The sequence below is a fragment of the Ursus arctos genome, unplaced genomic scaffold (assembly GCF_023065955.2).
Source record: "Ursus arctos isolate Adak ecotype North America unplaced genomic scaffold, UrsArc2.0 scaffold_18, whole genome shotgun sequence".
Lineage (NCBI taxonomy): Eukaryota > Metazoa > Chordata > Mammalia > Carnivora > Ursidae > Ursus > Ursus arctos.
In genome coordinates this window covers 45278050-45293433 of record NW_026622852.1, presented here as the reverse complement: position 1 = coordinate 45293433, position 15384 = coordinate 45278050, and the positions used below count along the sequence as shown (strand labels likewise).

General features: G+C 41.5%; 1 protein-coding gene across 1 annotated transcript; it reads left to right on the top strand.

Moving 5' to 3' along the window:
- The first annotated feature begins 5940 nt into the window (after nucleotides 1-5940).
- LOC113266604 (adenosine 5'-monophosphoramidase HINT1-like) lies at nucleotides 5941-6300 on the top strand. The gene has a single exon (XM_044389511.2). The coding sequence runs from the start codon at nucleotides 5941-5943 to the stop codon at nucleotides 6298-6300; it is 360 nt and encodes a 119-aa protein (XP_044245446.2).
- The last annotated feature ends 9084 nt before the right edge of the window (nucleotides 6301-15384 follow it).

The following is a 15384-nucleotide window of genomic DNA, read 5'->3' as shown; positions in this document are numbered from 1 at the left end:
TCTGTCTTGGGCTTGCTCTCCCTAGAATCAAACAGCCCCAGGTACTTCTAGTTACCTACTTCCACTGTAGCCCTCAGTTCTGAAGGACTCTCATCACTGATCCTCTTTCAAACTCAGGCCTTCTTCAGCATGCATAAAGAGGATTGTGTTAGGAATCCCAAATTATGGGGCCATTAACACCATGTGAGCCAAGGTCAAGATTTGGACATCAGGATGAAAAGTGAGTAGCAGGAACTACCTAAGTACTGAAGTCGCTAAAGGAGGCAGCAACGTAAGAATCGTAAGACTCACAGAGTCCACAGTTAGGAATGAGACAGTGGAAAGAAAAGCAGATAGCTCAGGATTAAGATTCCAATCATTTGGTGTCCTACAGAGGATTCAGATTCCTGATCAATAGGTCCTAATGCATACTACAAAACTGGGAAGAGAATCCTAAAAGGGGTTAAGACAGGTGAATGAGACCATTGCTGTGAAGCACGGTACCCTAGAAAGTGGATACTCTGCAAACATTATCAGATAGTAAAAAAATACCCCAGAGGTTAGTATACCAGACCTCCCATAATAATCTCCATGGCTAAACACAATCACCCATGTAACATTTGCATCGCAAATCAAATTCATTCTCCAGAAAACAAAGCCTAACAGATTGAAAATTTATTAGCATCTGCTGTGCTGTGATTATGGCTTTTAAAATGACTCACATCACATGTGTAAAATGAACAAATACATTTCACCATTGCAAAATACATGGCATTTTGGTTGTATATAATGAAAGACTTTATCTAACACAGGATGCTTTTTTTTTTTTTTCTTTCGCTCCCTGCCAAGAGAATGCTTGGAACGCTTTTATTGGTTTAATATAATAATAAAAAGAGATTGCACCCAATACGAAAGCCAGAAGGACACCCATTTTCAAGAAGGTGGATTAATTGATTTCTCTGAGGACATAAACTACCCTTTTGTGAATTTAACTTTGAGAAAGAGGACCCTTTGAGTAATCGCATTTTGAGGTGTCCATTCTCCAAACACAATTTTATTGTTACAAATGAAAAAAATACCACCTCTACCCCACTACGCCCTCAAGAAACTGAAAAGATTATGTCTTTTAATTGAGTCTATAGGATTTCTAAGTCCACTCACATCCGTAGTTGAGGCCATGGGAGCTATCAATAGAAGACTCTGGAAGAATAGCCCCAAGCTATAATGTATACTTGGGTTTCACAAAGGCTGGGTCCCATTTGTTTGTCAGTAAGTAAACCCATGGAAGATGTAGGTCCATAGTGGTTTACACTACCTAGTGCTTTGTGTCTCTCCAAGGAAGTGAAAACTGCAGGAGAAAATGGTTTCTATTGAAATTAACTGATTTTTATGAATTTATTTAAGTAAATATTGAGGAATGAGGAAAGGTATCTGAGTGGTGCTGTAGCACATAGTAAGACTTCAATAAATAGTTGCCAAGTGAACAGATGAATAAGTAAATGGTGTGCACATAGAGAGAAAAGTGAATGAGGCTTTATCCTGCTGCTGGTACGGGATGAATTCCCTGCTCCTGACATACAGACTCCAGGCAGGATAACCTCATAATTAAAAGCACAGCTTCTGAAGGCAGCCTGCAGGAGTTGAAATTACCAGCTCTGCATCTTATTAAACCATGTGACTTTAGAAACAATATGTAACCTGTGCCTCTCCTCTCTTACTTGTGAAATAGAAAATATTACTAACATCAAATAATAATATCTACTCTATAATCTGTGTGATGATGATAAGAGTTTACTTTAGGTGCTCTGAATAGTATGTGACACACGGTAAACTCCACATGAACATTAGCTATTATTATGTAGAAATTCTAGAACTACCATTTGAAGCTAGATCTATTTCCTAGCCCTCTTATCCACCACTCTATCACATTAACTTCTTGTGGAAACATGTAATAGGTGACCTCTCAAATCATGCAAACTTGAATGTGTATATTTCTGTCTTTTTAGAAGTGGGAGTCATAGAGCAGGAGTGGGGTCCTTGAAGTTCAACATTTTACAAACTTTCAAAAGTATCAAAAATTTTTATTAAGATTTTATACAGAATCTAACACATTCAACATATAAAAGTTGAACATTCCTACTTTAAGTGGAAGTAAAGGGCTAGGAACTTTATTTCAATGAGTTTTACCTTTGTACCTTGGGATAGCTTTTTGGGACCTTCCATGAACTTCCCATTTGCCTTTCTAGCTGGAAAATGAGCAAGACAACTTCAGTTGTTCCACTGAGAAAGTTGGTGCTCTCAATGGAAATGTGAAGTCTGACACCAGAGCAAGAACTACAAAAACTAAGAAACAACAAAAAATCATGGTTTACAATTAACCTGATTGTACCTAATTATGCTTTAAATAATTTTTTTTTAATTTAAAGATTGTATTTATTTATTTATTTATTTGAGAGAAAGAGGGGAGGGGCAGAGGAGGAGGGAGAGGGAGAGGGAGAGAAAGAATCTGAAGCAGACTCCACGCTGAGCCAGGAGTCCAGCACGGAGCTCAATCTCACGACCCTGAGATCATGACCGCAGCAGAAACCAAGAATTGGATGCTTCACCAACTGGGCCACCTAGGCACTCCTAATATCAGCTTTGAATAGTATGTTAAAATAATGGTGCATATGAGGAGTTTTAAGGATTCTTAGTAATTAATCACTTGTCAGGTTTATAGAAATGCTTCTTATTTTTTTAAGTTAAAAATGATCTCTTAACATTGAATTATCTTGGACTATTTGCACAGAAAATTATATTTTAAAATTCCATTAATTTTTCTAATAATTTTATTGAATTAGCATCTTGTCTGACCTGTATCAACTTCCCTGCCTTCTGGGCCCAAGATTACAGGTCTTCATGGGTCCTATAATCTGCTAATTTATGTCACTGAAACGCTCTTGCTATCTTCTAGATTATACGGAGTGTTCTTCTTAGAGACACCTTTAATATGAACTCTATCAATATCTTGTATCTCCTGTAGTAAACCTGGAGTTGCAACCCTGTTTGGTGACTGTGGTATAGTGATTTATAATAAGAAATATGTATTTGGTCTTTATGCCTGTTTCTGGCTCCTAAAACCTTTGAAATTTCCCAAGTGGTAAGAGTGATAGAGGTATCTTGATATTCATATAAACCCCTTTCAACCACACCTGAGTTTATGTTAATGAGAGACTTTTGGAAAGCACCCAAGGCTGGGAGCTGGTTGCCAGGGGAACCAACCTTGTGATTAGAGAATTGGAATGTCGGCCCCACCTGGCTGACCTCTGGGGAGGAAAGAGCGTCTAGAGGCTGAATCAATCACCAATGGCCAATGATTTAATCAATCATGCCTATGTAATGAAAGCTCCATAAAAACCCAATGGACAGGGTTCAGAGAACACAGAGAGGGACTTGGGGAGGGGCAGTGTGGAGAGGGCACCATACCCTTTCCCTATGCCTTGCCTATGCATGTCTTTCATTGGGCTGTTCCTGAGCTGTCTTTTTTCATAATAAACCATTAATCTAGGAAGCAAAATATTTTTCTGAGTTCTGGGAGTCATTCTAGCAAATGAATTAAACCCAAGGAGAGGGTTGCAGGAACCTCTGATCTCCAGCCCCTGGGTCAGAAGCACAAGTGACAGCCTGGACTTGCAGTTTGTATCTGAGTGGGGCCTGGGGTAGCAGGCTTATAGGCTTGAGGCCTTAACCTGTGGGACTGATGCTATCTTCAAGTGGAGAGTGTCAGAATTGAGTTGGACTATGGGACACCCAGCTGGTGTCTGAGAACTGCTTGGTGGTGTTAGAAAACACGCGTGCACACACACACACACACACACACACACACACACATTGGGGCGACCACATAATATGTTTGGTATACTTGTCTCCTTACATACTGTGCTGATCACATATACTAGATTCCTACTGCTCCCTAAAACTGGGTTTAACCCCTCACTGATCACCTTCCACATTAACTGAATCCAATCCTAGGTTCCGATCCTTTGCCTGCTGATGTCCACACCCTCCCACCCCTAAGTATAACTGGAGCAAGGCATAAGGGCAGTGGCCATATCCTGAATACCTGTCCTCATTGCTCCCGAATGCCAATTCTCATTGAATAATAGCCCTCACCTTTCCAGTAATTAAATATTCACAGGTGAGCTGCCTTAGTAAGTTTATAGGGTTTCCCTCCTGCTACTGAGTTCCTTAGTTTCTTTCAGTGTCTGGAGGATTCTAGGTGCTAAGTTCAGGATTGGGATGGGCTGGGGGGGGACAAGGTAGGCTGTGTTTTTGTCTGTGCTCAGGAATGTAATCGATTCACCTCTTCATCAGAGCCAGCAAAATAAGTGCAGTGATGGAGAGATATAAAGGACCACCCCAGACAGATGGAGAATCAGATTGTAATGAACGAAACTACTTTTCATTGCACCTCACTGTAGTTCAGCTTGGCAGTGTAGCATTTATGCTATGCTTCCTGTCTGCAATGGCCTCATTTACCAGAAAGGTGTTATGGCCTAAGAGATCTGCAGAGGGTATCTGTCACCACTGCCCAAATGAAGAGGCTGAGAGTCTGATTAAACACACACACACACATACACACACACACACACACACACACACACACACGCACACAGTTTCCCATTAAAAATCCAGAGTGAAAACTGCTCCAAACTCTAAAACTTAAACTGTTACATCTCAGCTGTTCACTCTTTCATTATTATTCATGGAGAACAAAAGGATATCAGAGTAGAATGTAGTGGGTCAGGCAAGGATAACAGGGCTGACAATTCCTTTTCTTTCTTACTCAGCATGGACCTTGGAGAATAACCTTTAGGTCAGTGAATGGCCATTTGCATGCTTTCATGAACTTGAAACACATAGCTGGGTGCATTTATTCATTCAACAAATATTTATTGAGGACCTGTTACATGTGACTCACTGTGCTTAGCACTAGAGATACAAAGAAGAAAAAAAAAAGACATTCTATCGTCATGGGCCTTGCAATTCATGAAGTCCATAGCATTTCCCATATGGCAGATTTTTGTGCTAGTCTTTCAAACATGATATAGACATCAACCTTCCAGACTAGAGACTTAGGGAGATATGGAGCCCAGAGATAGGGGAAATAGCCTACCTCACTCCAACATATATTTTATTTTAGACAAGTCTCTCATAAAATACTATGTATCTTTTAGCATAGTCTTGGCACACGCTATTATAACTACTTATTTCATCATATTTCTCCCCACTGGATTGCGGGTTCCATGTTTGTAGGAATTTTGTCTCTTCCATTCACCAAGGAACCCCCTGTGTCTAGCAGTCTAGCATAAAGCAGATAATAAGTTTTGATTGTACTGCTGAACTAATAAAAGTAGACATGAAGACATTTTCTTGACCTTACATGTTGAGCTGACCCTTGAATGATGTGGGGCTTAGAGGCACTGACTATCCTGCACAGATGAGAATTCATGTATAACTTTTCACTCCTCAGAAACTTTCCCAATAGCCTACTGTTGACCAGAAGCCTTAGTAATAACATAAACAGTCAATTAACACATACTTTTGTACGAACTATATATGTAGTCTTAAACAATAAAGTAAGCCAAAAACAAGAAAATGTTAAGAAAAAAAATCATAAGAGAAACTATATTTATAGCACTGTAATGTAAAAAATCTGCATGTGAGTAGAACTGTGTGAAAGTAGATGCACACAATTCAGAACGGTGTTGTTCACGGGTTAACTAATAGGAAGCTCTGGGAATCAGCAAATGGACTTGATGACAGGAAAACAATAACCAGCATTTCCTGAATCTTTGCCATATTCCAGACTGTGGCACATTGGGAATATTGTATCCTAATAACTCTAGAGGGTAGACTTTTTGGGAAAAATAAAAAAAGACTAAGCTTCTCCTGGGGCAGCCACATAGAAGAAAGGCCAAGATGGCAGATGAGTTTGCCAAGGCCCAGGCCAGGTGGGCCGGCAAAGACACAGTTTTCAGGAAGACCATTCACAAGGAAATCCCAGCCAAAATCATTTTTGAGGATGACCAATGTCTTGCTTTCCATGACCTTTCGCCTCATGCACCAACACATTTTCTGGTGATACCCAGGAAACATATACCCCAGATTCCTGTATCAGAAGGTGATGATGAAAGTCTTCTTGGACATTTAATGATGGTTGGCAAGAAATGTGCTGCAGATCTGGGCCTGAAGAAGGGTTATCGAATGATGGTGAAGGAAGGTGCAGATGGGGCACAGTCTGTCATGTTCATCTCCATGTTCTCGGAGGTTGGCAGATGACTTGGCCTCCTGGTTAAGCATGTTTTAAGGGATAATTTTCTCTTCTCTAGGCAATGACCAACGTTTGCAAGTTCTAATATGTTAAACAATACACTTATTTTTGCCTGTGTTTGGAGAGATTAAGGAAATAATTTTTAAAAACCCATACATAATAAAAGATAATGTTGTATGGTTTATAGGGTTTTTTTTTAAAGGACTAAAACATAAAGATTTGAAGGAAATCTCCCTGTTCATATAACTACTTAGAAGCAAAGCCAAGATTCAAACTCAGATCTGCTTAACTTCCAATACTGAGAGCTTTATCAATATATTGAATATTCTTGAGCTATACAGAATAACCTACTGTAACAAGATGCAATTTAAAGAGAAAACAAAACAAAACAAAACAAAAAAACGTAAGCTTCACGTTTTGATACTCCAGTACTCCAGTGCAGAAGTAAGAAGGAGGACTGGTAGAAAATCATATGGAAAAAAAATTGTCAAAAGTAAGCAGAATTTGAGTCAGCAATACAATATACCTGCCAGAAAAGCTACCATAATTAAGTAATTATTTAATTAACTAACCAACTGATTGTGATGGTTATCTTATTCTTTCTACAGATGCTTAGACCAGACTAGAGAAGAATGTCTGGTTCTGGGAAGCACACGCGTAATGGAATATTACCAAACTGAAGCACGCCTAGAAGAAAATGACCACCATTAGGAAGGGGTCAACAACTTGTCATAAAAAGAATGGGACTCAGTAGGGGAAGAAAGGGATAAAGAAGGGGGGGGGTAATCAGAAGGGGGAATGAAGCATGAGAGACTATGGACTATGAGAAACAAACTGAGGGCCTCAGAGGGGAGGGGGGGCGGGGGAATGGGATAGACCGGTGATGGGTAGTGAGGAGGGCATGTATTGCATGGTGCACTGGGTGTTACACGCAACCAATGAATCATCGAACTTTACATCGGAAACCAGGGATGTACTGTATGGTGACTAACATAATATAATAAAAAAACATTAAAAAAAAAAAAAGAATGGGACTCAGTTTATCTTGGAGTAGAGCAGATGTGAATGAAGGTATTACGATCACAACCACACCATAGCTGAAGGGCCATCAAAGGCAGAAGTTGTAGACTTGTTTTGCCTGGTCCCAAGGAAAAGCAATTCAATCTGAATGGATCCTCAGAAAGAGAGCTTTAGTTCAAATGAGAAAGAGCCATGGAGAGATAGAGTATGTTACCCCGAGAGTACTGGAATTTCTTTTCCATGCAAATGTCCCAGGAGACACCGAGAGACCACAGTTTACGTCATTGTAAAGGGGATTGAACTTATGTGGCTGGACAGTGTAGGGGTCATCAACTACAAGGAGTACATACCACTACCCTCCCATGCAGGCTCATTAAAGACATCACTAATCAATCATGGCACTTTTCAAGATGCTTCCTCAGATTCTTTCTACACACAGAACTCCAGGCAACCATGTCAAATTGGTTAGAGTTGGTTTGTGAAATAAAACACTGTTCCTCTGCCCATATGAGGTCTACCTGCTCTCAAGGCCAGGTTGAGGTTCTCAAGCCTGGATGCCCCTAAGAATCTTCTCTGGAGCTTTCAGAGCTTTTAAAAACTCCATCCTAGCTCTCCTGAAAAAAACATGTATCTAAGTTCTGAACTGAAGAATCTGAATATGAAAATTATCTCCAGCCGACTCAGATGTGTTGAGTCTAGCACAGTCTGGCAAACTGGTACTTAGCAACAAGTAATAAAAGATCCATCCCAATCCTTCAGATCTGTGATTCTTCTGGAATCAAATGATCAAGAACAAAAGTGTGAGTGTTTAACTTTGTTTATATGCACATGTATTACCCATGCATGCAGCTGTCATGTTTTCCATGTTTTCCCCCTGTGGATGAAATTTTGTGTGCAAACCATCCCACAGCACAGATTTATGTGTGCATCCGTCTCCTGACTTGCACTGACTGGATGAATCACACTACCTGTTAGAGTATAAAAGAGCAAACATTAGTAAAACTGATAATGCACCTTGTGGTGGTGACTCAAGCAAAGTAAGCATATCTGTCACGGAGGAGCAGCCTGCCAGCTTTGCACCAGGGGAAACGCGATTGAATAATAATGCACCAGACATAAAGCAACTTCAATAATGCTCTCTGCCAAGCTAAATCCCCTTAAGTTGGAAATGTGTGCATATATTGGGCAAATGCACAGTCGCATAGTATAATGAGGCCGAAGACTTTGTACTCAGAATATAACATCGTACAATCATAGACTCACCCAACAAGCATCAGGCACTATGCTAAGGACTGAGAAAACAATGATGAGCATAGCAGACACACTCCCTGCACTTTTGCTCCTCCAAGACAAGTGCAGGAAGCAGAGGACTATGCTTGGACATAAGAGTCAAAGCTAAGGAGGAGGCCAAGGTGAGCTCATGTAGAGTCTTGTAGGACAAGACATATTTAGATACTTGATCTTTAACTTGACAATGAGAGAGTGGCAAGCCATGAAGAATTTCAAACCAAAGAGTGTATCTTGTATGTAGAAAGACCACTTGGGCTGCACTGTGGAGAAAGGAGAGAGGCCAGGACTGGAGGGGAATATACCTACTAGAAGACTGTGTAGCAGTGACACATTGGGACCATCCTTCTGGCTGAAGAGAGATGACTGTCATCATCTATATCCAATTACAAGTTCAGAGACTTCAAGTTGGTAGCACGTAACCAACTGGAGGGGAGCACTTACACCATGGAAATTGGCAGATACTGCAAAAAGATTTTCCCCCTCAGAGAGCCGGTTATTAAACATTTGTCCGCACACCACATCTGTGCCAAGCACCTATTCTGTGTCTACACAGAGTATGGGTGAAGGCACTGATATAAAATCCTAAAGAGGAGCTTCACTATGGAACTGAACACAGATGAGCGTACCTATCACTCTTAAAGGGCTTTACCATTTGCAAAGATAGCTTTATATTTATCTTTTTTTTTTTTTTTTTTTTTGAGAGAGCATGTGAGCAGGAAGGGACAGAAGGAGAGAGACTCTTAAGCAAGCTCCACACCCAGTGCAGAGCTCAACTCAGGGCTCGATCTCATGACCCTGAGATCATGACCTGAGCCAAATCAAGAGTTGGAGGCTTAAACAACTGAGCCACCCAGGCGCCCCCTTACATTTATCTTGTTTGCCTTTTTTTCTTTGCAAAATGAAGATAATTGTTATCTTTATTTTACAAACAAGGAAAAGCTTGTGGAAATAATAGAATTTTTGAAAGGAATGAATGAGAGCATTTATGCAAACACTAAACAGAATGCTGGGCACACATTAAGTGCTCCGTAAATTTTAGCTATCATTGTTGTTATTATTAGAAACAATTATTGTAGTATCAAAACAATTTTGTAACCTAGACATCATAGATAGTATTTTTTTTAAGATTTTATTTATTTATTTATTTTTTTTTAAGATTTTATTTATTTATTCGACAGAGATAGAGACAGCCAGCGAGAGAGGGAACACAAGCAGGGGGAGTGGGAGAGGAAGAAGCAGGCTCATAGCGGAGGAGCCTGATGTGGGGCTCGATCCCAGAACGCTGGGATCACGCCCTGAGCTGAAGGCAGACGCTTAACCGCTGTGCCACCCAGGCGCCCCATAAGATTTTATTTATTTATTTGAGAGAGAGCTTGAGCTAGCATGAGCGGGGGAAGGGGCAGAGGGAGAAGGAGACGCAGACGCCCTGCCGAGCAAGGAGCCTGATGCGGGACTCAATCCCAGAACCCTGGGATCATGACCTGAACCAAAGGCAGATGCTTAACCGACTAAGCCACCCAGGTGCCCAACATCACAGACAGTATTAACTGTATTTCCTTAATGGTGGACTTAGGACTCAGAAAATTGAAATCACATGACTGAGACCTAGATTAGAAAGAACAGAAGAGTGACCTAAAACCAGAAGTTCTTTTGACTCCTAGTCCAGTGTTAGGCCCATAGTGCATGCTGAAGTTTATTCATTCATTTATTTGTTTATCCATCTCCTCAACAAGCGTGTATTAGATACCTACTACATGCAGGTTATTATGCAGTAGTAGCAATAAGCCAAAAACTACCTTTTCTCTCATGGAGCAAACACTGGAGTGGGGAATGGCAGAATTAGCATATTAAAAACAAATGACTAAGTATATAATAAATGTTGGGTGGTGTAAGTGCTCTGAAGAATAAGAGATGGCCTTTGGGAAGGAGACAGTGTGGAATGATGGTGTTTCCTGAAGGCCTCTCTGTGGAGACTGTTCACGTGACTCCATGAAGAGAAAGGGCATCTTGGGATGAACCGTCCATATGGAGGGCATGGTAAGTGAGAAGGCCCTGAACTGGGAGAGCGTTGGTATATTTGAGAAGTGCAAGGAGATCATAGTAACTGGAGCAGAAGGCAGTCTGAGGGGGGATAGTAATAGAAGATAAGATCAAAGAAATAGAAGCCAGATCATAGAGGCTTTATAGGTCAAGGCCTGGTCTTTGGTGCCCTCCGTTGAAATGTGCACACTGTAATAGATTTAGATTGCTTCCAGTGGAAGATGGCAGATCTTAGTTAACATTCTGAAAACCTTTCCCGTAAGCTCATAGAATGTTCCTATCCAAACGGAGAGGTTGATTGGTCTCTCTGGATTCCTGTAGTCGCTCAGTCTTTTTTGGATTCATCCAATTTTGATTGGATAAATGTACATTCATTCATTCATTCATTCATTCACTTATTCTTTTCTTTCTAAAGATTTTATTTATTTATTTACTTATTTGAGAATGAGAGAAAAAGAGAGTGCACAGGCGGGGGGAGGGGCAAAGGGAGAGGGAAGCCGACTCCTTGCTGAGCGAAGAGCCCCACTCTGGGCTCCACACTGGTTTCCACACAGGGCTGGATCCCAGGACCCTTAGATCATGAGCTGAGCTGAAGTCAGATGCTTAACCAACTGAGCCACCCAGGCGCCCCTCATTCACTTATTCTTTATGACACTTCCACTATGAGCCAGGCATTGTGCTAGTCGCTGGGAACAAAATGATGAAGAAGGCAGGAGGGTCCCTCACCCCCAAGACATTGGCAATTCAATAGGAAATAAAAGCATAGTCACAGGTAGTAAAGTGCACAGCGACAAGAGCTATAGGCACAGAACTAATTTAAAAAATGCATGCTCCTGTATATCCCCACAGTTCACACTCACAGGTACCCTGGCGTGGGCTGTTCCTAAGTACAAATCTGTGAATCACAAGGGTGATAGAGCTCGTGAACGCAGAGCACAACTTACTATGCCAAACATGGAGAAATTAGCAGTAAAGACAGGAAAATATTATTTTGTTGTTTTTAACTAAACTCTAAAACGGAATAATATTACCTTTAATGAGGCTGGGGAACTTCCTCTGAGGAGTCTAAAGCCCTTTACCGATGTTATTCCATTAATTCTCCTTGTGTCTGGAACTTGGCACCTGAAGCACAATGCATTATGCAAAACCAAAGCACACTTTGCATAGAGAAAAGATCGTGTTTCAATTTTCCCCTTACGCTCAACTTCAAAACGCTGGCAGATCTGCCATCGGGACATGGATCCTATATCCACGCTCTTGTCATCCTGGATGGCATGTATCTATCTTGTGGCTGAGGTGCAGGGGTATGGGCAGAGAGAGAGGGAGAGGGAGAGAGAAAGAGAGAGGGAAGGAGAGAGAGAGAGAAGTTTGGCACATGCGGGAAAAAATGTACCTGAAATCTTTTATTAGATTAAGACTAAGATTGTAGGGACCGTTAGATTCAACAAACGTTTATGAAACCCGTCTGTAAAGTGCTATGTGCATTTAGCTACAATGCTAGATAGACAACTAACTGCCTGAGGAACCAGATTTGATGTACGCACTGTGTGCCCAGTCTGGTGCTAGCCAATTTGTAAAAGGAAAATGAGATCAAGACCGGCTCCCTGTTTCAGTCTGGGAGAGATGACTGCCTTACACAAAGTGGTTAATTTACAATGCAAAGTTAGAGCAAGTGCTAGATTGGGCGGTTTAGCCTCTAAGTGCTTCTTGGAGTTCAAAGAAGGCAGAAATCAATGCCGACTGGAAGGATAACAAAATCTTTATGATGAGCCATAGATCTGAACTGATCTTTGAAGACCAAGAAGGATTCAGAAAGGTGATTTTGCAATACAGTTCCAGAGATGGAGAGATTGCCTACAACCTAAATATTCCGAAATTCAGAGCAGCCAAAAGGGACCCATTCTTCCCCACAGTGGGGAGGGATGGACCCCACATCACGTAATTTCTGGGAACCTAGACGTTTATGGAAACCTTCTCACCATCCTAAGTATTCCCTAAATAGTGATGCTGAAATGATCCTGTGGGCTGCTTGTCACCTTCCAGTCCAAACTCCTCTTCACTGCTTGGTCTTCACCTGCTCTGGATGGCCTCTGTCCCCTACTTCACACTGACTGCCCTAGATCCTGCCACCATCTCTATGGCCTCTCTCCCCTCACTCAGCTTCACCCTCCCCTCCCCTCCCCTCCCCTCCCCTCTCCTCTCCTCTCCTCTCCTGACTTACCTGCAGCCCATGCAGATGCTTGGCCTCGAATGTTGGGTCCTCCTACACCTCTAACCCGATGCCTCTGGGGAAGCCTATGGTTCCCCCCCCCCCCCCCGAAAAGGTTAGGGACAAAGGAGGGAAAAGAAAATACCAAGAAAGAGGAACGTTTTGGACATCAGAAATTGTCGCAGCTAAAACGAAGGAAGAGGATCATTCCCTATCCTCTCCACAGGAATCTCTTCTTGGTTCCTGGCTCAGTGATTCCTGGCCTGGGACCTACTGTCACCGTCTGTGCCACAGATGGTCTTTGCCACACTGCCTGGAGTCAGGCTCCCTGGGGCTGCACCTCGGGGACATAGCTTTCCAGTTGTGAGGCTCTAAGCAAGTTTCTTCATCTATACCTGGGAATAGTGGCACCCACTGCAGGGGATTGTAGTAAGGATTAATTGAGTTAGAACAGGCAAAACACTTAGAGCTTGGAACACTTCCAAACATGTGAGAAGCTACAGCTACTAACATCATTACCTTCACCAGATTTCTATGCCCTAATATATTTTTCCTAGGAAACCAAGAGGAACCCAAACTCCCTGTGAAAAGAATTTTTGTACTCAGAATTCGGATCCCTCAGGTTTTTGTTGTTGTTTTTACATTTAATTTTTATCTTTTTAAAAAATGCCTTTATATTCTGAGAAATATTTGCTCACCCCATATTCTTTAAGACAGTCTCTCTTTTTTTTCCCCTGGAAGTTTATAATTATTGCTTGTACTTTAAGTCCCTGGTCCATCTGGAATTTCTATATGTATAATATGGGTACTGTATTTTTCACTTGCCTATCCAGTTGTTCCAGAACCGTTTATGGAGAATACTCTCCTTTTTTCACTGAATTGTTTTGTGTCCCTGTTGGAAATTAGCTGACTACGTATGAGTGGGGCTATTTCTGGTTGGATCCCTCAGTTTTAACAAGTCCCAACTAGGTGATACCAGTCCTCCTTCCCTTGCAAAACCTTTCATAAGGTCCATTTAAGACTGTTCAGAAAGAAAGAGTTTTATCCCTAAAAGAAATGCAGCTATCTTCGTTAAGCGTTTTTTCCTCTTCGCCAGAGTTCCACAGAGTCGTATAATCATAGAAAATAAAAGATCTGAAATGTCCCTGAGGTATCCATAGAGGTTAGTTGCTTCATTTTACAAATGGGGAAACTGAGGCCCTGAAAGACGAATGTGATTTGCCAAGACCACCCATATAATTAGAGGCAAAGACAAAACTAGAGACCTGATTTCTTTCCCCTTACTTTAGATGTAGGTCTCTTTCTGGCTATGCACCTTTATTATATCTTGTTCTAGCATGAAAAACATCTCCACTTGTTTCAAAATCAAAGCAAGCTACATTCAGAGCAGGGTGTCCAATGTCTTAAATTATATTTTTTAAGGTTTTTGAAGACCACTGAATAAGACAACCTTAACTTTCCCCTCCGTGTTATTAAATTCAGACAGGTTTCTTCCAGAGGACAGACCCCAGACTTCCCTTTTCTTAGAGCATTTATATTAGAAAACTTGCAATTACAAATTCTTTCTGTGCCCCTCTGAGATGTAAATCTTCCCCCAGCTTCTTACCATTTTATAATTCAGGAATGTCTTCCCTCAAGGACCAGGGAGCCTTTGCTTTGAAACATAATCCTTAAGGAGGATAGCGCCCCCCTCTCCCAGTCTGCATGGGAAGGTAGGAACCAAACTAACACAAGGGACAAACACACACACACACACACACACACACAGATGACCTAATCACCTTGACCAACCTCCCAGCAAGGTGCTCCAGTAATTTTCCACTAACTCACCCCAGTGCAAAGAATAAAAATAAAGAACTAATAAATATAAAAAACACAAAAACAAAAACGGCCCTGCCTTTTGTTTCAGCAGAATTGAGCTCAGTCCTGTAATGAGGTCTCTTTCACCTGCTACAGTAGACGGAATAAAATCTGTACTGCTATTTTTAACAAATGTCCGGTGCAATTTTACTTCCACACCAGGCCATCCAGGACACAGGGTTACTCCAACCCAGCTTCCTCTTTTGTTTGGGAAAGCACAAGCAAGCTAACTGGAAGCAGCCCAAATATTGCCGATTCATTTGCATTTAAATTGCCCAAATGGCATTTGGTAAGAGCTATTTGATGTCCAAGAAGGCTTTGGAGGCTTTTAAACTTCAAAACAGAAGGTCAGGATTGATCAGCAGGAAAAGAACCTCGGTGCTAAGTGGCCAAGTTGAGTCCCAGGCTTCTGACCTGGGAAGCTGGTTTCAGCTCGAAGCCTGGGGGAAGTGAATCTTTCCAGGTTTGCTCCAGGAAAGATGGCCAGGTCTGGACTGGGTGAGGATGACTTGCAGTCTTACTGACTAGGCTGCTAAGCTCTGGCCTCCTGTCCCCTTCCGTGATCTGCACGGAAACACATAATCTATTTGCTGAAAAAAATTAGTGCATTAGTCATCAAGTTTTTTGTTGTTACTACTGTTTTGTTTTATTTTTTCGTAAAATGTGGACAGTG